The 22839-nt window shown below is 40.3% G+C and overlaps 1 protein-coding gene across 1 annotated transcript in view; it reads right to left on the reverse strand.

Annotated features, from left to right (window-relative positions):
• Window positions 1-4502: 4502 nt before the first annotated feature.
• Window positions 4503-22839, reverse strand: part of LOC116727392 (cytohesin-3) — a 46604-nt gene continuing 28267 nt past the window's right edge. The window contains exons 8-13 of the mRNA XM_032574795.1: window positions 19324-19472; window positions 19042-19153; window positions 13200-13276; window positions 10523-10594; window positions 10250-10404; window positions 4503-6808 (exon numbers count right to left, since the gene is read on the reverse strand). Of these exons, the coding sequence (XP_032430686.1) occupies window positions 6736-6808; window positions 10250-10404; window positions 10523-10594; window positions 13200-13276; window positions 19042-19153; window positions 19324-19472 (638 nt within the window). The 3' untranslated portion in view covers window positions 4503-6735. The remainder of the gene's footprint in view (window positions 6809-10249; window positions 10405-10522; window positions 10595-13199; window positions 13277-19041; window positions 19154-19323; window positions 19473-22839) is intronic.

The raw sequence follows: 22839 nt of genomic DNA on the forward strand, positions 1-22839 counted from the left end.
TGCTTTGTACACAGGTTCTCATTACGCAGATATCCTCGACTCATTCCTATTTTCTCCCATTTGATCTCAGTCCAGGGCATAACGAGGGAGAAGCAGAAATAAAGAGATACTTAACAGTTAAAAGACCTGCTTGTCTCCCACTCACGAGTGTGCTGTGACTCCCTGAGTGGGGCGTTTACGAGGATCAGCGCAAACTGACCACTGGAACTCCTTCATCTGCAGGAGCGCCGTGCGACTCCCTTGAAATTCTTCAAAGGAAGATGGAATTGCGTTGATGGCTGTGCGTGGGTGTAGGAAGCAATGAGCGGCGTTTGTTACCGTCCCCCTCGTAATTACAGTCCCTCTGGCCTCCACGGTGTAGGCGTGTGCGAGTGGGCTTATGTGGAGGGCCCATTTGTGCTCGTGACGTGTGTAGGGGGTCTTAAATACACAGACCACTGTTGCTACAATACGTCTTTAGAGCGTAAGTGGAACCATTTGTATGCACATAAATATGTGGTTGTTGACTGGTGTTTTTACACAAAACACGAGCAAAACCTGAGGTTTTCTAAACCCGTGAAGCTCTTTGCATTTTGTCACAATACAACTACGAACTTGCGTTTTAATCCTGCTTTTATGTGACAGGCCAACACAAAACAGGGCATAGTCTAATTGGGAAGTGGGTGAAACTTGTTTTACAATCAAAAATCAGAAAAATGCTGCATGGTTTAGTATTAATCTAATTAATTACAACAGGTTGCCTTCAGACATCACATATTTAGTAATATGTGATGTCATTACTGCTGGTGGCTAAGCAGACTGAACATTAACTTCCCCCTAAAAGCAGAAAAGTGCAATAAACACATTGTAAAAGTACAGTAATAATATGTTGTTAGCTTTTGTACTATAAAACAGAGGAGCACAAATAAAACCAGCACAGCTGCAACTGACTATTAGCCTTTTGACCATGTTAACCTGGTGTTATTCTAGTGTTAGCATTACCTACTAGCTAGCTGGCTGCTGCCAAGGCAACAGAAAGTAACCTTGTGGAAGTTGCAAACAAATAAAATGTTTGTCTGGTGCTGAGAAGGATGAAAAGACATATACAGAGAAAGAAAACTTCACCGCTTCGCTCCTGTTTTTAGACTAGTGTTTGCAGTGTAGCGCAGCAAGCTACTACAGGAAGGCAGAACGTTAGCCTAGAAATATAATTTCAGCTTTAAAAGTTGTGGGATTACTTGTGTTCCATTTAGGAATATTCTGTGTTGCTAATCAATTGTTGCAGTAGGCATACTCAGTAAAGTGTGTCAGATGGGTAGAAAAACTGAAGAGACTTATCCATCTGGAACAACTAATGTAACATTGGCGTTAGTACCAAGAAATAAGAGAACTAGAACTAAAAGCTGAAGCAGATTCTTAACCTGAAGTTACTGTTTATGTACATTCTAGTGCTAGCATTTCAGCCTAGCCATAGCTACAACAGGAAGCTTGAAAAGTTGCTTTTAAAACATGTCGAAGTTTTACTAATTATTATTTATGACAGATTTCTATATATTTTTTTCTATGTGGCAAAAATGTTTAATAAATCCATCATTTGGGGGTTTCTCTATATGCTAGCATTGCATCCTAGCTAGCTGCTATAAAATGAAGCTATAAAAGTACATTTTAAAAACACCCGTGAGTTTTAAAAGTTATTTCTGATCCATTTGGAGATTTGTTTTATGGCAAAACATTTTGATAAAACCAACTGCCAAGCAGTTTCTGTACATGTACACCCAAGTGTTAGCACTGTAGTCCTGCTAGATGAGGTTAGAAAAGTAATAGTTTTAAACTCCTTCAAATCTTTATTGCTTGTTTTTTAATCAAACCACAAGGTGTGTTCAGATGTTTGCAACTTTATTGTTAAAATGTTTTATTGATGTTGGTGATGCTGTCAATATTTGACTGCAAAACGATGCAGCCCTATTATTGGAAAAATAACTACTGTAGTTTCGGTTTCGTCAATTGACATTTTAGTTTGTTTTGTTTAACTAGGGTTCTAACAGGGTGAATCACGTATCTTTAAAATCACATGTTAATTGCCAAACATGAATGTTTTTTCATCCAAAAAAAGAAAACAAGATTTGTAAAGAAAGCTCTCTTCATCTTAATGAAGCTACTCTGACCAAGCCGTTGTTACAGAGTGCCACAGATTTTTTGTTTATGTCATTGATTAGGGTCATTGTGGGTTTTTGGCCCAAATGGGCTCCCTTAATCACACTGATGACTCTGAGGAAGGTTTGATGAGTTTAAAACCTGGGGGGAAAATTGCTCTCATGGAGAGAAAATAGCATAATTTATTATGTACAGAAGAAAGGGGAAATACTTGACGGTGAAACTCGGTCGGTAATTGCGGGTTGTTTTCAGGACAAAGCTCTGAGCTTTTTTTTGTCCGGTGTTGGAACAAAGCCAACTGTTCCACTTTTACACACTGCAATACAAAAGCACAAAACGTGTCCCTGAATGCTCTCATGTTTCTGCGTAGCGGAGAGGACTGAAGGGTGGACTTAAACTTATTAGCTTTTTGCATATGTGGACCGATACATATCTGCAAATACATATATGTTGAGGATTACGTCCGTAAATTTTCCAGTTGGATACAGAAGGAAACATGTACCTTGACGCTCTCACTTAGTCCTGAAGTTACGTAGCAACATTTGATCAGTTTAACTTTTACAACTGATAAAACAAGTCCGGAGGATGTGTGGTCCATTACTGGGCCAACATAAAGACTTATGGACGTCCAGTGTCGGGAGCGCGCATTGCAGCCAGAGAGGCGGATCTGACCATCTTCACGGCTCTTCTGACCGATTTCTCTGTAAAACAAACTCATATAATCATGTCAAGGTTGTAACATTCAGTTTTTAAAAAGAAGCAATAACAAAATTGTAAAAATAAAGAAATAAACGAGGTCTTCTTCTGCTGTGTTGTTATTTTAAACGCCAAGAGAATCGGTCTTTCTCCAACTTTTGTCACTTAAACTTGACAGAAATAAAAGTCAGTCACCAAACACAGTTTTCCAACACGTAGTGTGTATTTATAATTTTTCATTGCTGATATAAGAGGATGGAAACTGGCTGATAGCAGGGCACAAAAATGAAGACTTCCTGATAAGATGAGAGTGTAGACTTTCTGGTAAATCCCGTTCTAATGTAAAATATGACAGATTATTGGATTAAGGACATTTCTAGTATACTACATGCTATCACACGTAATATTTTTTGAGAATTTGGAAACACTTGCTCTTTATTTCCCAAAGTTATGTGGGGAGGAGAGGAGAGAATGGATATTTCAGCTGGCTGAAATAATCTGTTCCCCCTCTATAACATGGGAACAAATTATTTTACCTGCAAGTCTTTAACTGTGTTTATTCCTCTCATCACCAACAACAAATCCTGTGCGAATTTCGCACAAGACCGGGATTAAAAGAGCAGGCAGAACTTCAAATAAAAGAGGTTCTTTATTCTCAAAAAGAAAAAATTTCTCTGAGTTGCAAGGATGAAAAATATAAAATTCAAGATATGGAGCTAAAGTTCTTTTGTTACGTGAATGGTCCGCATAATACTAGTATCTATCAGGTTCCTATAGCAACGGCTTCAGGAAAGATGGCGCGTTGGCAGCACTGTTAACATCAACAGAGACGTAGCAACGCGGCTTCATTGAAAACTGATTCATGTATTTAATGGCATCTTTTGATGCACATGAAATAAAAGTGACTCCGTCGTTCTTTGAAGATTCTCAAATACAATTGATTTTGTTTTCAACAGCATTAATTCAAAAGAAAAGTCAAATTTCCTGTTGGGAGAAAAATATCTGTTGAAAGATTATATTCAATAATCTACCAACTGAGTTTATAATCTATTCTTCTGATTTATGGATTTAATGGCGGTGGATCTTTTACATCCACGGCAATGTTTAGATGTGACACCACCTGCTGGCCGCACTGTGTTACTACAAACAAAACCTCAACACACAAACTCACTTTTCTGAATTGTTTTCTGACATTGCAGAGTACACGGTTTGCCCAAACTTTTAAAGCTAATTTGAATAACAAACCGAACTTAATGCACAATTTAACTGGCATTATTTGGAATGTATGCGATTGAACTGCATTGACCTGTTTATAAAATCCCTTGAGGTGAGATTTACTGTGATTTGGCGCTACATAGATAAACTGAATTGAATTTGTTGACAAATTAAATGAAATTTAGTCGAAATTTTCTAAATTAAAACTAATTTAATGAGGCCCCAGATTTAGGCCGCTGACTGAAGGCAGACTATTTTCAACACTGTGGCGTAATGTATAATATCTCTGCTTGTTCTGGACCTTGGACTGTATCTATAAATCAGACTCAGATTTTTTAATATGAAGCTTCAAAACGCCAGTGATGAAGTATTTCTACTCTTGTGTACAATTCTTGGCTATTCAGAACAATCTCTGCTCAACCACAACATCTTGTTACTCCACTAAATCATAAAACACATAAGTTTATCATTTTTATTGGGAAATATTCAGCATCAGGTTTCTCTCACTGAATGCACATGAAGGCAGAACCTGTCACCCGTAGGAAGAATGTCACTTTTTTTTTATTCAGATTGTACATCAAAGCATCTGAGGGCGATTTCCCCAAAGCAACACACAACCGTGACAAACGCAGCTGCTCCACCAGACTCAATGTAATGAACCGCTGAAACGGTGAATTTCGTTTCTTTAATCCAGCACCACTTATTTATTTCCCATCATTAAGAGTGCGGAGTCTTCGTTCCTCCACTAGGAGGCAGCAAAGACTCCCTCTTCTTCTACTGTAGCCTGGTGGACTGAAGAGTTGAATGACATGACAGATACTACATAAACACAAAAAAGAAACAGCTGTACATTGTATTCTAAACACACTAACTGAAAGGGCGAGAAAATAAATACAAAAGATTTGAAACTAGTGAGAAAGACGAATCTTTAGAACACCGAGTCCTTCCAGGAACCTGAATTAGAACTTTTAAAAGCTTCAGCCACTTTAATAAACTCCACACAGCCGTGTTTCCGTTTCTGTGCCGTCACATATGAACTTACCTGGGTGTACTATAATTTACAGGTGAGTAAATTTACAGAGTGAATCAGAAGGATTGCATAATACAGTCATTTGAAGGCCACCAACCAGACCAGCTGACTGATGAGCTTGAGGCGTTCGGGAGTTCAGTATAAAACATTGTCACCTGTTGGCAGTGAGACGAGGTGGATGTGAGGACTGGCAACAGGAATCCTGCAGGTACCGGATGACAGGAAGGCTGCAGGAGATGGCGACGGATTTGGAATTTTCTGTTCTATTCAGTGTCTTGCAAATATATATATATATATATATATATATATATATATATATATATATATATATATATAAGCCTCTAGAACTTCCTTACAATTTTTCTTTTGTCTTCTTTACTGAGATACACCAACACAAAGTAATTCATGATTTGTACAATTTAAAACATGTGCAATTCATTTGAGTTTAGTCTCATCAATTGAATCTTGTAAAAAACCCATTCAAATTGTGTAACATGGTGATGGCAGTATCATGCCACGGTAGTGATTTTCGACAGTCAGGACAGAAAGGATGAGTGAGGTTATAACACCTGCAAGAAAGTGTAAGAAAACCCACAAGACTAGAGTGAAGTCGGCCTTCTAGTTTTCTTTTTGCAATTTCTCTATAGCAGATATTCACTCACAATCAACAGATACACACTTTTTTTTTTTTTTGCATTAATGCATGATTGTTGTGAGTGTATTGCAAATTTTCTGCAAAAATTGACCAAAAAATTGGGCTTAAGTGAATTAAAAATTAAGTCTTAAAAATTTCTAGATTTTTCTAGAAAAATCTAGAAATTTCTGAATTTCAAAAATCTGAAGTTTTCAAGTTGCAAAAGTCAAAAAATGTGCAACTTTTCAAACTCAGTAATTTTCCTGTTTTTTCTAGAAAATCTTTGATTAAAACATTGCAAGTAAGAAACTTACTCCCTCCTTTTTCTTTAATGGCCTTAATATGCTGTCATTTTTTAAGGCTGATGTTCTGAAACGCTCTCTATTCAATCTGACTACGCTTCAACTGTTTTACAAAGAAGAATGGGCAACAATGTTAGACCAGTGCAAAGCTTGTAGAGCACACTTAGACTGAGGGGCTAAATTCAATTGTATGCTTCGTTTTTCAGGTCATCAGTAAAAATAATGAAAACCTTATATAATGACCATTTTGCACTACTTTGTGTTGGTCTGTCACATAAAATCCAGATAAAATCTAGTAACAAAAATGTGAAAAAGTTCTAGGGAAACTTTTGCAAGGCACCGCATAAGGTGAAGTATGTTCAATTCCATAGGAAACCCAGCAGAGGGCAGTCTCTCCCAAGCATTGCAGAGTAAAAGCTCCCTTATTACAGTCAAAGCAGTCTCTTCTTCTGCTGTTCTTCACTGTAACTCAGCTTGGTGAAGAGTTCATTCGCACTTCCTGTCCTCTTCCTCGCTTTAGCAGAAGACTTGAGATGCAAACTGTCCAGGGCCAGAAATGACCCAGAATCCCTTGCGTCTGCGCTTGTCCCTCAGCCCTGAAAACACTGAATGGGAGACCTTCACAACTTCCGTAGAAAAACACACACACACACACACACACTCCCCCCACACATACACACACGCCTACAGACACACAATGACTCTCAGTCCCAGATATACAGTCATCATTTCTTATTGGCTATCCTCCTCTTCCTGGTGGCCAGCATGTCGTAGAAAGGATCCCTGCTGATGCTCGCCCTGCGAAGGAGGACAGGAAGGCAGGGATTAATGGCAGCGTCCAAACGTTCGCTATGAGGGGTCAGTCTGTCAGCGCTGTGAATGTGTTGTTTGTGACTGTCAGCAAAAGTGCTTCCTGCATTGTGGTGGAGAGGGCAGCGGGAGGGCGGGGGGGTGTGGTCCCCCAGCTGCAGCTCTGACACGAACATGAACAAAATTATTTCTGATTTAAATGTTTTCTGTTTCGTTAGTCTAGAAAACGTCTCAGAATCTTTTCTCAGCAGCAAGAGCAATAGAAATTTGTTAATGTTGTCGTAAAACATTGCCAAAAAAAATCTCAATCAACTCCATTTGCTGGAGGGCCTCATTTGAAGTACAGTCGGGGGCCACGCACTTATTCCAAGGTCCCTGCGTCACACTTTGGACCCCCTTTCGGTTGCCCTTTATGCTGCCTCTTAAGGCACACAACAGTGTCTGCAGGGAAGCAGAAGAAGAAGAATCTGCCTCTATTTGATCGTTGGTAGCAGCAGAAGAAAGTAGAGGAAACACGTGATCCAGAAACATCTGCGTCTACTGTTAGGCCTTTCTAGGTGTTACTTTTAGGAAGCTTATGTATCACTTTCAAAAAGCATTACTTCTGTTATATTCAATGATGGATATGCTTGTGAAAACAAATTGGTACCAGAAAGTTGAGCAGGACAGAGAAAACACACACCTTACTGACAAGGTCAGCAAAATTCAACAGTTCTTGCTTTTGTAGAGGTGAACCAGACTGATCCCGACCAATTAATCCAGTCCAGTTAAGTTTTATTTTTGAAGGCGGTGAAGACTAATGTATGTCCACTTACTGCGCTGCTGGCAGAACTAACTTTTTGTTCAGCAATTTATCACTATTGCTAACTTTGAAAACGTTTGGAAGAGAATGTATAACGATAGATAAAATATCCAAAGACATTATGTAAGATGTAAATTATAATGTCAAAATTAAACTGTTGGGCAAGGGTTGTAGTTTTTTACTAGCAGATATAATATGAATGGTTTTAGCAGAAAAACTTGATGTTAAAGACTCTAGAAAGAATACAATATATAACTGAAGAAAAGAAAATCTGGAAATTAGGCTTTTCTTGCTGATGTCTGGAGGTGTGAATATGATATTCATCGTAAATAATAACTGACACCTGATAGATATCAACATAATGAATGTTCAGCATTTTAGTATTAGCTTCTGCTAAATGCCATCTAGGTGTAGCGCTTAAGGTCACTATCAAAACCTTGAAGTAGGAGAGGGTGTACTTTCTTTTTCAGCATGATGGTTCAGTGTAAGTCTATTTTTTATTTGGTGGAAACAGTTTCTTGCTTTGCAGGAAAACACCAACACGAGGGTGTGGAGAAACCAGAAACGGTGAGCAAAAACAGGCCAAGCCTCTTTATTTACAGGCGTCGTTTCAGGGATCATCTCTTCTCACCTTTCAAAATAAATCCGTCTGATTCCAGCAGCTTTGTGCGGCGTGTAAATCCATCTCCACATCAGCCCGCACTCTCTTTAGGAAAATGACAGCCTCGTGTCGCACTCAACAAAACGCTGAATAATTAGCAGCTGACGTGCCGCTCCCCGGTTTGTGTGTGTGAACAGACGAATCAGGTTGGAACGGTGTGTGTGTGTGTAAGAATGTGCTGACTGCTGGGGAGCCGTCTGCCGCCTCAGTCACCCATCCAGTCCACGCCAGACTGGGACAGGACAGCTCAGCCCTGCTGAGTCCAGTTTGTGACGGCCATTATTCCTACAGTGAAAAGGACAGCCTCGGGATCCGACTCCAAATGTTCTAAACACAGACGAACCAGCAACTCTCTGCTCTGAACATGAAGCGGCCTCACCCCCAGCAGGACTTCAGGAACTAAACGGCACCACTCTCATTTAACAGACATACATCTGTCAGTGCTAAGAGGCTCCATAACATCATTACTGAATGGAAGAATGGAGTAATAGAATTTCCTGCTCTGATATCGATTGTGTGTGAAAGTGAAGCTGACTGGAGGAAAGCCAACGCAGCTAATCAATAACACACTGAGTCCAGTTTACAGAAGCATTTCCACTGACCCACCCCCACTGGATAACAAGGCAGCTGTTGGACCTTTGGTACCTTGAAAAGCATCCAAACCACTTGAATATTTCTTATTTAGTCAATAATGTGATAAAACATGTGCACATCTGTCGAAGCTTCTCAGACGCAGCGTGAATTGTGTCCACTTATATTAACTGACTTCTTTATTTGCACCGTCATGCGTCACCAAGGCGACGCTTGAAGCAACATGCGAAGGTCAGAGGACCAAGATCAAGATCAAGACTGCTCTAATGCATCAACGTTTCATGTGATGGACCAACACAAGGTAGTGCAGAGTTATGAGGTGGTAGAAAAATGATACATCTTCCATCTGAAAAAACAACTTTAGTATCAGATTATCAGTAATCTGATACTCCTAAATGAAATCCACGGCAACCAGTTGTCTTTAGAAGTCATCTAATAAGTCAAAGAAAGAGTGTGAGCCAACTATTGTTCTTATTGGTCAGAACTAAATAAATGTACTCAACAATTTGCAAATTAGATGCAGGTATTTAAAACAACTTTTACATTTTAGATCAACTATGGTTTACATATCTCTTTTCTGTAAAAACTACATTGTTATTAACTGTTTGATTCAAACATTTCATACTTATATTATTGTTTACCAGAAAACAATAACCATGGATGGATAGATGGATTGATAGATAGATATATTTACATTTTTATTTTTATTCAGGTCTACAAGCACATTTTATATCATGACAAAAAGTCTGAACACAATTTGTTTAGATTAAACTGAGAAGGCCCAGTCAAAGTCCAGACTTAAATCCTAATGGGAATCTGCGACAAGACTTGATGTTACCAGAAGCTCCTCATCCAATCTGACTGAGTTTGAGCTCATTTGTAAAAAGGACGGGCAAAAGTTCCAATGGATCCTGTAGCTGTACTTGGATCCATCCGCTGCTTTGTGTTGGTCTATCAAGGAAAATCATAATAAAACACACTGTAAGTTTGTGATAGTAATATAACACAAAGAGGCTCCGGACACGTTGCGAGGTGCTGTGAAGTTTAAACACCTCCAACGATGCATTCAGGCGCTTTATTTCTGAGGCTCTGTTTGGGTTTTTCTCTTTGCTTTTGAACTCAAAGAGAAGTGACCTTCTCTGGAAGAGCAAGATTACCTCTAAGTGTTATCTGCATGGAAGTGTGAGAGGTGGATTTACATTTAGCCACCAGCCTGTGGGTGTGTGTGTGTGTGTGTGTATGTGCATTTCTGATTACGGTCCCCATCAGTGCGAGTGTTTGTTTCTCCCAGTGTGAAGGTCAGACATGTGAACGTCTCATGTGGGCGCTGGCCCTCTGAGTGGAAACGGATCCGCGCCAACGTGCCGGGTCTTACTTGATGGACTTGATCCACTCCTCCTTCTCCTCTGGGGTCGGGGCCGATATCCTGTACACCACGTGGTTGCCCTCCACCACCCGCCCGTCGGCCTCCGTCTTGCAGGCCTTGATGACCTGACCTTTGTGGCTGGGGTTGTAGAGCTCAAAGCAGTTCTAGGAAGACATCATAAAGGCATGATCAGCGTTTCACGGAAACAAACTGAGAAGAGATGTCTCAGTAAATCTTGTTTAGGCAACAGGAGGTGCTTGGACTGCTAGAGTTACTCCGTACTGGTTTCCTGGGCTCGTCCACCTCTCTAATGCTGAGGTTTTCAAGGGGAATAATCCCGCGAGGCTCTTTATCCTGAGGACACAAACAAAACACCGGCTCAGCGTCAACATATTGCTTGTTTTGTGAATGCACTTGCCTCCATTTATAATCAAAACCAGGACAACATCTGATTACAAAGAAGCTAAAGATTCCACATGAAAGCATTTTTCAAACGTTACAGTGCTGCTTCTGCTTTGGTTGTGAATGTAGATTTTTTTTTAATGTAGATTTTCAAGTAAAAGACACAAACTTTAAAAACCTGAACATTAATAGAAAAAAGAAAATAGCTGGCCACAAAAAGGAGGTGGGTGGCAGCCACATTATTACCCAGGCACATAAAATACAAATCCATCCTTTATTTGAGTAGCATAACCTCACACTAAAATGTTTAGACAAATCGGATCTTTAACAGGGCAGTATTATGTGTTTTCCAAACACATAGCTCCATTTTATAGAACAGTGTTACGCTCAGTTGTTATAAAAATGCTGTTAATATCAGATATGACTTAAAAGAAAATTTGACTTTGTAATGCAATGCCTTGAAATTGGGCCTCTGTCTCTTTAAAAACTCCTGCTCTTTCTGAAACTCCGCCATGTTGTGTCATCACAACATGGCTCCTCTATTAACCCTTTAACAAAGTTTTTAGCAGCATTTCACTGAGATGTAGCTCTTATAATGAGATGAGCAGTTCCACCAGGTGTGTGCTAATTGCTACTGGCTAGTCTGAAGGAGCCGAGTGGCGGAGGGCAGCTCTGTGAGTCGGAAGCTTGGAAACTGCAGCTCAGAGGAGGAGCTTTGTCCCCGAAGGCGGGGCTACATCCACCCAGGCGTTTTTCACAGCTGAATGGTTGCCATTGGAGATGAAAGGATTTCTCAAACATGAATGGAAGAATCAAAGCAACACTCCAGGTCTGATTTTGATGAGAGAATAAGTTATAACATGATGTAAGGCTCAAAAAGTCAGTTTAACATAATACTTACTGCCCCTTTAATTTCTTAGTTGAGTCTTTGTTCTGTCTAAATGTTCTCAAACTAAAAATATTGGGGGTTTCTTGAGAATGAGAATGTTCTACTCTGCAAGAAAATATTGGTTAAAATAATCATAAAAAATCATACCCAATGCACTTCCATGAAGTATTATTGCTCCTTTACTTTGAGGAGAGTCTGACTGAACCGAAAACCTGCCGAAGGTTAGCCGTCATTCTGGTCACATAGGGGACAGCACCTGGGGGAGATGTAACCCTGATCTCCACATTCATTCTGGTTGCTGTAGTGACGACAGCCGCCTGTCTTTACTGTTGTAGAGTGATTGTGTTTCTCTGTTTTTCACCTGGCTGTGAGGCAGATTCCCCCTCAGGGACAGAGGCTGGCAGCTGGCTCGGTGTGAACCGTGAACCCCCACCACCTCCACAGGCGCTGGTGTACGCTGGGGGATTCCAGGCTGTGGGGGTGGGGGCGTTAGAGGAGGGGGCGTGGGCTATGTATTTGCAGTGCCAGATGTGTTGCTGTGGATTTTGCAGATGTTTCCAATGAAGTCTCATGTTAATTGCAGGAGTGTGGCTCATTTAGGTCCAAAGGGACACATCTGCTAAATAGTAAATCTGGAGGGCAAAGACTTGTGCCACTCTCTTTTATGATTCTGACATGAAAAAGGTAACTTTTTTTTTTGTTGCACCAAATTCTTTCATTTTGAGATTCAAACAGAATTCAATAAAACAATTTATGCACATGTGATGAGCAAAAAAGTGGTAAATCATCTTATTATTACTGCTGTAAAGGCCGAGTATACATGTAGCCAGATAGCTGGGAAAACAAGTATATTTTTATGCGCTTCGGCCTTTCATCCTGTTCAGCTGTTTAATTCACTAAAAACAAAAACACTCGGGCCAAAGTGGAGATTTGAAAAAACTCTGTGTTTGTGTTGCCGTGTGAACGAGGGGAAAGTGGAGATTCCAGGCCGCATGCTTTACAGTCGGCGACAAATAATGAAGCAATACTTATTTTGACATGATTCCCACATGACATCATCTTGTATTTTATTCCTTTTAGATCAAATATAAAGTTGAAGTATTGCTAGTATAAATATCCAATATAATATAACATCCAAAATAAAGTTAAAAGTAGTTCAGCCTGTTGAGGCAAATTCACATCCAGGTACCATGTTTAATTCCAAGCAGAAAGTCGTGGTGGATTTGAAGCAATCTGATTGGCTTTAGCTTAGCGCCACACTGCCCCCTATGGGCTTGGAATGTTTTAAACAACACTCAGTGGTGTATTTTCTGAAACCAAAAAATATGTCGTTTATTTTTTTAAACAACATAGAGAAAATATTTGTTTTATAAAGGCTCCAACAAACTTCAATTGCATTACACTTGGCTTTTTTTTTACTTTAATGCTTTTTTTTTTTTTTTTTTTACATATTTTGTAATTTCAGACATAAATGAATGTTAGGTACAAGCCATTCAGGTTTATGGTTCTCATGTAGCCTTAACATTGTGCTCACCACAGATTGTGTTTTTAATGGTTTTTCGCTTAAAACTATTTGGTTTTCCATATACTTCTCTTCCTGTTGTGCTATTAGCAAGAAAGAGAAAGAGAAGAGTTCTAAGGATGATTAATGTACTTGCTGGTACTTACTGTTGTGTATTCAAAGTAGTAGAGGCAGTTGTCGGTTAGGATGAACCATCTTCTCTTCCACGTTTTGACTCTGCCGCCTATCGGGAAGAAACAGACGGTGTTTGAGTTTACACCGAGTTGCCCGTGGAGTTTTTTGGTTCACTTTAGAAGGTAACCTACAACACACCCCCAGCTTCATGTACCACATCTGGTTCTGATCCTCAGACTGCATCGGGGCATCTAGAACACCGCCTTCCCCCTCAGCTCCCAGCGGGAAGCAGGGGAGGTTTGTGAAGTCATTTGAACTCCGTGTTACCATCGAGAAAAAAAAAGCTCCAACATGACGGCTGCAGCATAATGCCACACACTGTCTCTGACGAGGCCAAAACGTTTGTGAGTTTGACTGGAGCAGAAAACCGATGCTTCTGGGTGGTTTTAATGAAAGTCCAATTGGTCGTTATCTGACCAGAATCTTTCTGGGGTAAAATCTCTCTTAAACTAAAGTAATGGAATTATTGAATTTGATGTTAATTACCCCATCTCCACTTTATACATGCAATGATTGCACAATCTGCATTTTATGGTTCATAATGTATTTGCTGACATTGTAGAAAGTGCAAAAAAAGAAAACTGCCGTTAATGATGTAATCGGATGTAATCTGAGGCCTCGGTTTAATTCCGCTGCAGTCGACCCACAAGCCTGTACACAGCTGCTAATCTCCCTCAGCCATATGTTTGATGTCATCCTCACAAACGGACACAATGCGATGCACAGGCTCCTGGATTTACAGGCTTCGGGTGCAGATTTCACCAGACGCCTCCTGAAAATAACTGAAAATGCTTTTCAATCATTTTCAGTTATGCTAAAAAGTCTGTGTATTGAATAATAATTTGTAGTGTGTCTTTGTTTTTACTTTAGGTTGCATTCATGTTTACAGAGACTGGAAAGTCCCTTCTGCCTTTAATTTGACATAGCACTGCCTTCCTTTACATTACTTTTAAATTTTACCTTAATATCTGTTCTATATCCAGTCTTCCCTCATAATTAAATTGTTCATTGTTCACTGCACAACAGACAGCGAATTTAGCATTTATTAAATTACAATAACATAACAATTTATAAATCTATTTGCATAGACTTCCAGGAGGTGGCGCTATAGACAATGACATACTTTAATTCTACTTTTTGTTTTGCCCAAAATAAACTCTAATTACTAATATTTCACTCTATATGGAGTGAGATATTAGAGTCAGATCTAATATCTCATTCTGATCAAATCCTCTTCTTTGAGCTCCCTTTGCAACAAGGATGACGTTCAAAGATAATAAAGCTAACTGGGGATGAGCCACCCAACGACCTAATGTCGTTGGGTGGCTAGCCTGGATTGTATATGAAGACAGGACATCTGTTTATGTATTGTATTCAAACATTTAGAGCGTTGACCGCTCTGTTGGACTGTTACTGTAATAACTAAAGAGTGAACATTGTGCAGCAAGGCTATAACTGCTCCAGTGGAAAAAGAGGTAGCCTCTGAAACAGGTTGCTAATTAGATTACAAAAAGTGAGTTATTTTTACTTTTTGTTGATGTAATTTAGAGCTTTCAACTTCTATGCACCCCGATTTGGACCTGAAGAGGTGAAAATATTTACAATCTGGAAAACACACTTAGAATCTGGTGCTAATGGCTAACAAAAGCTGTTAAAAACCGAGGGGGCTCATGTTACTTCTCTTAACTTTGACAGAAGTGTTTATTATATTACAACGATAGAAAGTTATTTTATTAAACTACAAGGACATTTCCAGGTCTGCTTTGTGAGAGACACTAGTGACCGGTGTGAGAGACTCCGGTTGCCGTGAAAACGAACGGGTGGACTGCTACAAACATGTTACGGTTTAACTGAAGAGCGGGTCTGTGTAGACGGAGCCTCAGATCCTCACTGTAATGTGCACACTTCAACTGTTTTACCATATCGCTGTAGATACACAAAAATGTACAACGCCAGCTTATTGCTGTATGTACTGTATATTGTTGATAGATTATATAGCATCAACAATGATAAAAAATGTATGTTAGTTATTGGAGTTATTTATTTATTCATTCATTTCCTTTTAATAAAGTTAAAATATAGGACAAACTAAATATCCACAAATTTAGTGATTTTCAAGTGCTTTCTTAGAGCATTATAACTTCTTGCTGTAGTGCTAGGAAATGAAAACGCTAATGTTAGCTGGTAGTTGGGCTAGCTGCTCAGACATGATGTAGCTTTCTAACAGTAGTTTTAGAACAGCATCCTTTAAATATTAGTGATAGTTGAGTTTCCTTTAGAGTCTAAGCCACGATTTCCCATGTTTTTTCGAGACTGACATTTTTTCCAAACATATTTGTTTTAATCTAAACAAGTGAAAAATACAGCAGCCACTTTTCAGTCAGCTGACAGGCGGCAAACTTTAAACTCTAGAAGAGGTACAACAGAACATTTCTGTGGTTCTGAAGTCATAAGTTTCGGTTACTGTAACTCTCATGCCTTGGTGCCAGTAAGGGGAACATGCCGAGTCCTGCAACAGGACAAGATGTGACCAACAAATGTTTGACATGCTGCCCAAGTTTGATGATGACCGGATCAGGCACGGTGACGGCAGCCGTCTCAGCCTTTGGTCACAGCGGAGGGTTATGAGAGCACAGACACGAGGCTCCACAGCAGCACAGAGCTGACAGTCCAGGAGAGTGTCTTCATTAAGACATCAACAATAATATTCCCTCATTACACTCAGTTGGAGTGGCTCTGGTGGAGAGCAGAGTTACAGAGGGGACGGCATTAATGAGGAAAAAATGGTTCTGGTGAAGAGCAGCTGGGTCGGAGAGCAGGCAAAACAGGAAGAGAGCGGATATCATGACAAAGCAGTGAGAGGCTTGCAGGGCGGCAACTCAGGAAGGAGGATGAGAAGGGGCAAGGCTGTTCTTTATGCTGAATGAGCAGCAGTACATTCCCACAGCACAAACTCAAGCAGGGCTCAGGGTTCCAGCTGCACAGGGGCAGCATGATGAGCAGGGCTGGGGTTACCTGCATGGCAAGGCTGTGGATAGGCTAACAGTACCTACAGGAAAACATGTTGTAGATACCCTGGGATGAGTGGAATCCAGAAGGTTTCAGCTTTTAATTCTTGGCTAGGCTAATTCAAAGATTAGCCCAGCTGCTAATTTTTGACTAGCCTAAATACTAGCCTAAAATACAGTAACTCAGAAAATTTGATTATTCAAAAACCAATAAAAATGTATTTTTAATACAGAAATGTCTACTGAAAATAATGTCCATGTACTGTACTGTATATGCACTCAATTCTTGCTAGGGGCTCCTGTATGATATACTGCAGGAGATCAGCTGGTGCTTATGGGTGTTACTAGCCACTTTTATGACATTTCCCTCATAAACCCATAACGGCCCATGAAATATAACAGTGTATAACTAATCAAACACAAAATATATAATGAAATACATGACGTTTTTCATTATAATTTATTGAGATTCACACTTGCATTCGAACTTAGAAGCTTAATGTTAACATCTAAACAAAATATTTTCCATTTACTTAAAGACCCTGAGCGTTTAGTTTAATTAGAAGGGGAAAAAAACAGCAGGAAAGAGAAGATGTACTGAGCAGAATGCAGTTCTTGGAAAAAGGAATCAGTCCTTTGCGTGGGCACTACCTAGGATAAACCTTGTGCATCACCCAAACCCATCCACAGCCACCAGAAGAATCCAGGCAATCCCCATGCAGATCAGTTACCTCCAGCCTGCCTGTGATGGACATAACCCAGCCGTTCTGTCGCCTCACAGCTCTGATAAACAGGCCAGTTTTACGAGGTGCCCCGCACATCTGGGGCCCCGGTGTGCTCGGAGAGATATGGCAGCTATTGCTAGTCTACTGCACTCTGCAATGTGCTTGGGAGGACGAAGGAGGACGGAGTGCTACCTACCTCCTAATGCAAAAGATTTAGGAGGGAACAGCCGACGCATAACAGAATGAAAGAACACAGAGATTTGAGAGAAAGGCTCAGAGGCAAAGGAGTTCTGAAGGATTCCAGGAAGAAGAGTGGGCACATGGCGGAGGGGATGAGGAGAGGTTTAACAAAGAGGTGATTGTGATGTTGAATTACCACAGACACGTCAGGCCCAGCAAACCTATGAAGAATATCTTGGCAACCATGATGGAGGTGCAGAATTTTCAGAGAAAAAATTGGCAAAGGATCAAAAGTCTTGAATATTTCTTCTAAATTGATTAAATCAGAGATCATGAAGTAGAGAAACAGCATTATCTGTTTTCTGATGATAATAGCTATCAACAGGATGAAGCTGTGCTTCAACATAAATGTTGAGATTTGCATACAAAATGTGTCCATAGATACAACTTACCTTGTAGCAGGTAATAAATCAAAATGTGACAGATTAAGTTCCTGCTCAAAACTATTCCAATCAGTGGATGGTTTAGGTTTGGTGACTACACACAATGCCCTTTGGGGATTTATTTTGTTAAAAAAATATATAAAATTGTGCCAAAGTTGATTCTATAAATATCCAGTTGAGACGGCTAAATCTGCACTGCTGAGTAAAGCAAAATGTTCATAACTTGTCAAGGTCCCCGACCCTCCTGTTAGCTTCCTGTTAGCAGTAACAGCTGACTGCAGATGGAAGTGGTGACCTTCCGCCTGGCGGAACGCTTCCTCCAAGCGGAAGCAGACTAATTTCTTCAGGAAACTAGTCTAAGTCCAAACAAACTGAAACATGCTGATCTTGACTGATGCTAAAGTTGTTTTACATGAGCAGAGATTGGCAGGATGTTGTAAAAATAGATTCCAAAGCCTAAAAAAAAGTAATAGTACGACTCTAGAATGCATGTTATTACAGGTTATTTATTGAAGAGTTCCACAAAGTGACTGAAATCCATAAATTGCATACGTTGAATTAGAAGCAAGGTCGTCCTAAACTGGCTTGAAGATTAGCTTAGAACAAAAATGGGCAAGGTCAATTTTTGTGCTAGGTTAATAAAAATGGCATATTTATTTGGGTAAAAGGATTGGATTCAAGTGAGCCTAAAGAATAGTGGTGGTGACAAAATAAGCAAGCATATATATTTTTGCAAACAATATAAAACATCTAAAATAAGTTGATTTGAAAACAAAAGTATTTGTAAATACCATATATTCAGATTCAGACACTTTGTGACATTTATGTCTCGGTTTTGCTGATGACCTTTTGCTTTTGCTGCCACCTGACTTTAGCTTCTGATTTTGACACAAAGGTCGCAGCCAGGATGAACCTTTAATAGCTTCATCTCATTGGCTAATACATTTCATGAGAAAATGCTGTGTATTAGCCCTGCCTCTAACCTGACCTATAACCCCAAACACGTCATAGATAGCAACGACAATAGCAGATTGAATGATCACCGTCTTGTAGTTTATTAGTTCTATAATCCGACATGATACGTGATCCCTCCACATAAAAGACTCCATTTTGTTGTTCACCGTTTCTTTTTTCTTGTTGTGTTAACCACTTAATGCACATGTCCCAGAATCCATGTTTAGCGCCACTTACAGGTCTGGGGGAGTAAAAACACTGTTGAGTGTTTCCTTGAGTTTCCTTGTAGATGACAGATTAAACGCAAGCATATATGTATATATATTTTCCCTCAAAAACCAATCAGCCTCCAACATTGCCTTTGAAAATCAAAACACCAATTCAAGCAACACATATAAACACACTGACTAAGCAGAAAACGGAAAACCACCTTTTTCTTTTTTTGCAATTCTGATGCTCCGCTGACAGAAACCATCACACTCCAGGTTCTGTTAATCCACTTACCCAGCTTTAAGAGCCAGCCCTCTCTGTCCGGGTTGAAGAATGTGTGTGTCAGGTCGTTCCCGTCGTCCTCTGGGATTTTGAAGGGCTCATTTTTGATGCTGTCGTAAAGATTCTGCAGACGAGGCAGGAAAACTATTAATCAAACTGGGGGGGTAAGGGAGAACATGGCTAGTTTGTGTTGAATACGAGTGGTGGAGGCATGATAGATTATCAATCATCACACACACACGCGCGCGCAAACACACCCCCACTCATCCACACACACCAATTACAAACTCTCACCCTGAGAAGCTCCTCTGGTAGATCGCCTCCTTCATTGATTCCCCTGTTCATGGAGATAAAACGCTCGACAGGCGGCTTGTCTCTGACGTTTGGATTGTGTAGACTGGTGTTCAACATGATGATAGCGAATGACAACACATAGCAGGTATCTGCAACAGAAGAAGATTACTTTAAGTTGATCAGTATTTAGTTGATCATTTATCAGTTCCTCTTTCTCTGGGGTGTAAAACAACATTCGCTGCCTTTCCATTACAAATGTGCACAAATCCTTGTCGATAGTGTCGAAAAAACACGACTTTGCAATTACAGTCTCTCCATTACAAAAGAAACGCAATTAAAAATCACAAGTGAATAAGCCTGTTCGTGCAATAAGTCATTAAAAATATTCCGCCCCGCCCCACCATCCTCCCACCACTTCCTGTCGTTTTCTTCTTCATGGTTTGCACAAGTGGCAATATCCGGTTGTGATGCGAAAAACGTGTTTGCGACTTCGCTAAACCAATTCTGATACGGCCGAAAAAAATCATATCATCCTAGTCAGGCTTGCCAAAAACAAAGACTATGTATTAATCGCACTTCTTAAATAAACAAAGGTGAATACAAAAAAAAATCGAAATCGAAATAATGAAAAGCGTGTTCCACTTCACAGCGTGGGAAGGCTTCATTCAGTCACAGCGTCGTTTTAGTGACATCTAGTGGCGACACAGGAGAAAGAAAAGTAACGTGTAGCTGGCCCAATGAAATCTGTTTTGAGTGGAAAAGTAAACGTCGCGAGGCCTTCCTGACAGGGGCGCCGCCAGAAATCTTGAGCTCCATGACAAAAATTTAATTGCCCCCCCCCCCCCACCACCACGCAGCTGCTGTTACAATTTTTTGAGTCTGTCAGACCCACAAAAAGCGTCACAACTTTAAAGGCTTGCAGCTTTGCTTTCTTTGGTCCAATACTGAACACTAGCACAATATTTACTGCTCATAAATTTTACATGCAGCAGTTCACTTACAGTATGCAAGTAGGTTGCTTACTGTCACAATATAATGGCAGTTTTAACAGATATGTAAAAAAAAAATTATTTTAAAAAGTTACATACTGCAGCTTTAATTTCACTCAGGAGAGGACAGGTCAGGAGGGACGTGAGTTAGAGCTGCTGCTGACTGACTCACCTGTTGTTAAGTGGTAAAAGGTTCAGGGACAAGTTCAATATATGAATATCTTGGTAATTTTTGTCCTTAATTCATTAAATGTTAGTGAAATAGAAGCAAACAGTCTGTAGCTAAGCTAACTATGCTGAATGGTTGATAATCTCACAGTCTAACCACCTCGGAGAAAAACTGGGTTACAAATTGACACTCTTGTCTTTCTCTCTCTTATCTCTCAATTTTTTTGAAAACCAAAATTCTTTTAGTAGCAAAATAGCCGCCACAGTCGTTCTTGTCTTCTACTGACTGCTGCTGAACACCGTCACCATCAAGCAGGAACGAACCATTTCATGCAGATCCAGGGAGTTCAGTGCAAATATGGATGTGTGCTTTTTGGTCTGGGAGTGCTAACATTTAATTTTTACTGATAAAAACAATATGATTAATTTTGTAATTGACAGGGCCCCATTTTATTTACTTTCTATGAAAAAAAATGAAATAAAAATTGTGGAGGGCCCCCTGTTGGTCAGGGGCCACTGGAATTGTCCTAACTTTTGCCCCCTATATGGCGCCCCTGGGTAGCATAACTTATTTTATCCCTCAGTTTTGAACAGTTATAGTAGCCTAGGCTAGCTACGCTGACAACATGCTAACCAACGTTAAAACAACAAGTTAATGGTGGGTAACTATGGCAACCACTGACAGTTTAAACGCCCACTGAGGCTTTCTGCAGTCCACCTTCTGAATATGAAATGAAACTGTGACTTCACAATGTGACATGACAATAAAACTCCAAAAGCAGAATTCTGACATCACCAGCGATTACATAAGTTCCTCACATCGATCTACTTTCATCACAACCTTTTAGCAGCCGTTGTTGATACGTTTCTCTTGAGAGTTTATTGAGCAGTTCACAGTAAGATCTTCAACTTTGTTTGGTGAACATTTCTTTTGGAGATCGACATCAAACTTAACTTGAAATCTTTACTGAGTTTCTACAGAAGTGATTTATCTTAGAACTTGAAACCAGCAAAGGTTACAATGCAGTCCAACCAGCCTAGAGTTGAAGAGGTTGAATTCGACAACATTGTCGAAAGCGAATTACAGCCACCCAAGCCACCCAAGCGCAAGAAGAAGAAGGTGTCATTTGCAGTCTGGTGGGAGCTGCACGCACCTGAGGAGCTAAAGATTTCTGCTGAAAATATCCAACAGCAGGACGCTTCACTGGTGGTTGAAAATGGATCGATTACCAACGCAAAGGAGACAGTGGATCACAAAGGGGACAGACTGACACCTGAGAGTGAGACCAATGAGAAGAACCAGGTACCATTTAAAACCTGGTCGGAGGAACACGTCCCCATTGACCAAGAGATTTCTGCAGGAAATATTGAAAAGCAGAATGATTCACTGCTCAGTGAAGAAGAGTCCATCACTAGAGTGCAGGAGACAATCAATATAGCAGAGGAGGAACAGCCCTCTAAGTCTGAGGAACAGCCACCAACCACCAGGCGCCACAAGAAGAAAAAGATACCATTTCATATCTGGTTGGAGAAACATGCCCCTGCTGATCTAAGGATTTCAGCTGAAGGTACTGGAACCGAAGACGTTTCACCAGTTACTGAAAAAGCATCGATCTCCGTACTGCAGGAGACAATCGATCTAGCAGAGAAGGAAGAGTCCTTTAAGTCTTGCCCTGAAAATGTTGATAAGCAAGACACTTCTCAGACTGAAGAGGAAAGTGATCAGGCTGTTTCCTTAAAAAAGATTTGCGCCGAGGAAACACCACTGGTCACTGAACAGGATTTCATCTCCAAAACACAGGAGACACTGGATCAGCAAGAGGAGGAACAGCCACCAAAGACCAGGCGCCACAAGAAGAAAAAGATACCGTTTCAAATCTGGCTGGAGAAACATGCCCCCACTGATCTAAGGATTTCATCTGAAGGTGCTGGAACGGAAGATGTTTCACCAGTTACCCAAAAATCATCGATCTCCGTACTGCAGGAGACAATCAATGTAGCAGAGAAGGAAGAGTCCTTTAAGTCTTGCTCTGAAAATGTTGATAAGCAAGACGCTCCTCTGACTGAAGAGGAAAGTGATCAGGCTGTTTCCTTAAAAAAGGAGATTTGCACCGAGGAAACACCACTGGTCACTGAACAAGATTTCATCTCCAAAACACAGGAGACCCTGGATCAGCAGGAGGAGGAACAGCCACCAAAGACCAGGCGCCACAAGAAGAAAAAGATACCGTTTCAAATCTGGCTGGAGAAACAGGCCCCTGCTGATCTAAGGATTTCATCTGAAAGTGCTGGAACGGAAGATGTTTCACCAGTTACTGAAAAAGCATCGATCTCCGTACTGCAGGAGACAATCGATCTA

The sequence above is a fragment of the Xiphophorus hellerii genome, chromosome 10 (genome assembly GCF_003331165.1).
Source record: "Xiphophorus hellerii strain 12219 chromosome 10, Xiphophorus_hellerii-4.1, whole genome shotgun sequence".
In the NCBI taxonomy this organism is placed as follows: domain Eukaryota; kingdom Metazoa; phylum Chordata; class Actinopteri; order Cyprinodontiformes; family Poeciliidae; genus Xiphophorus; species Xiphophorus hellerii.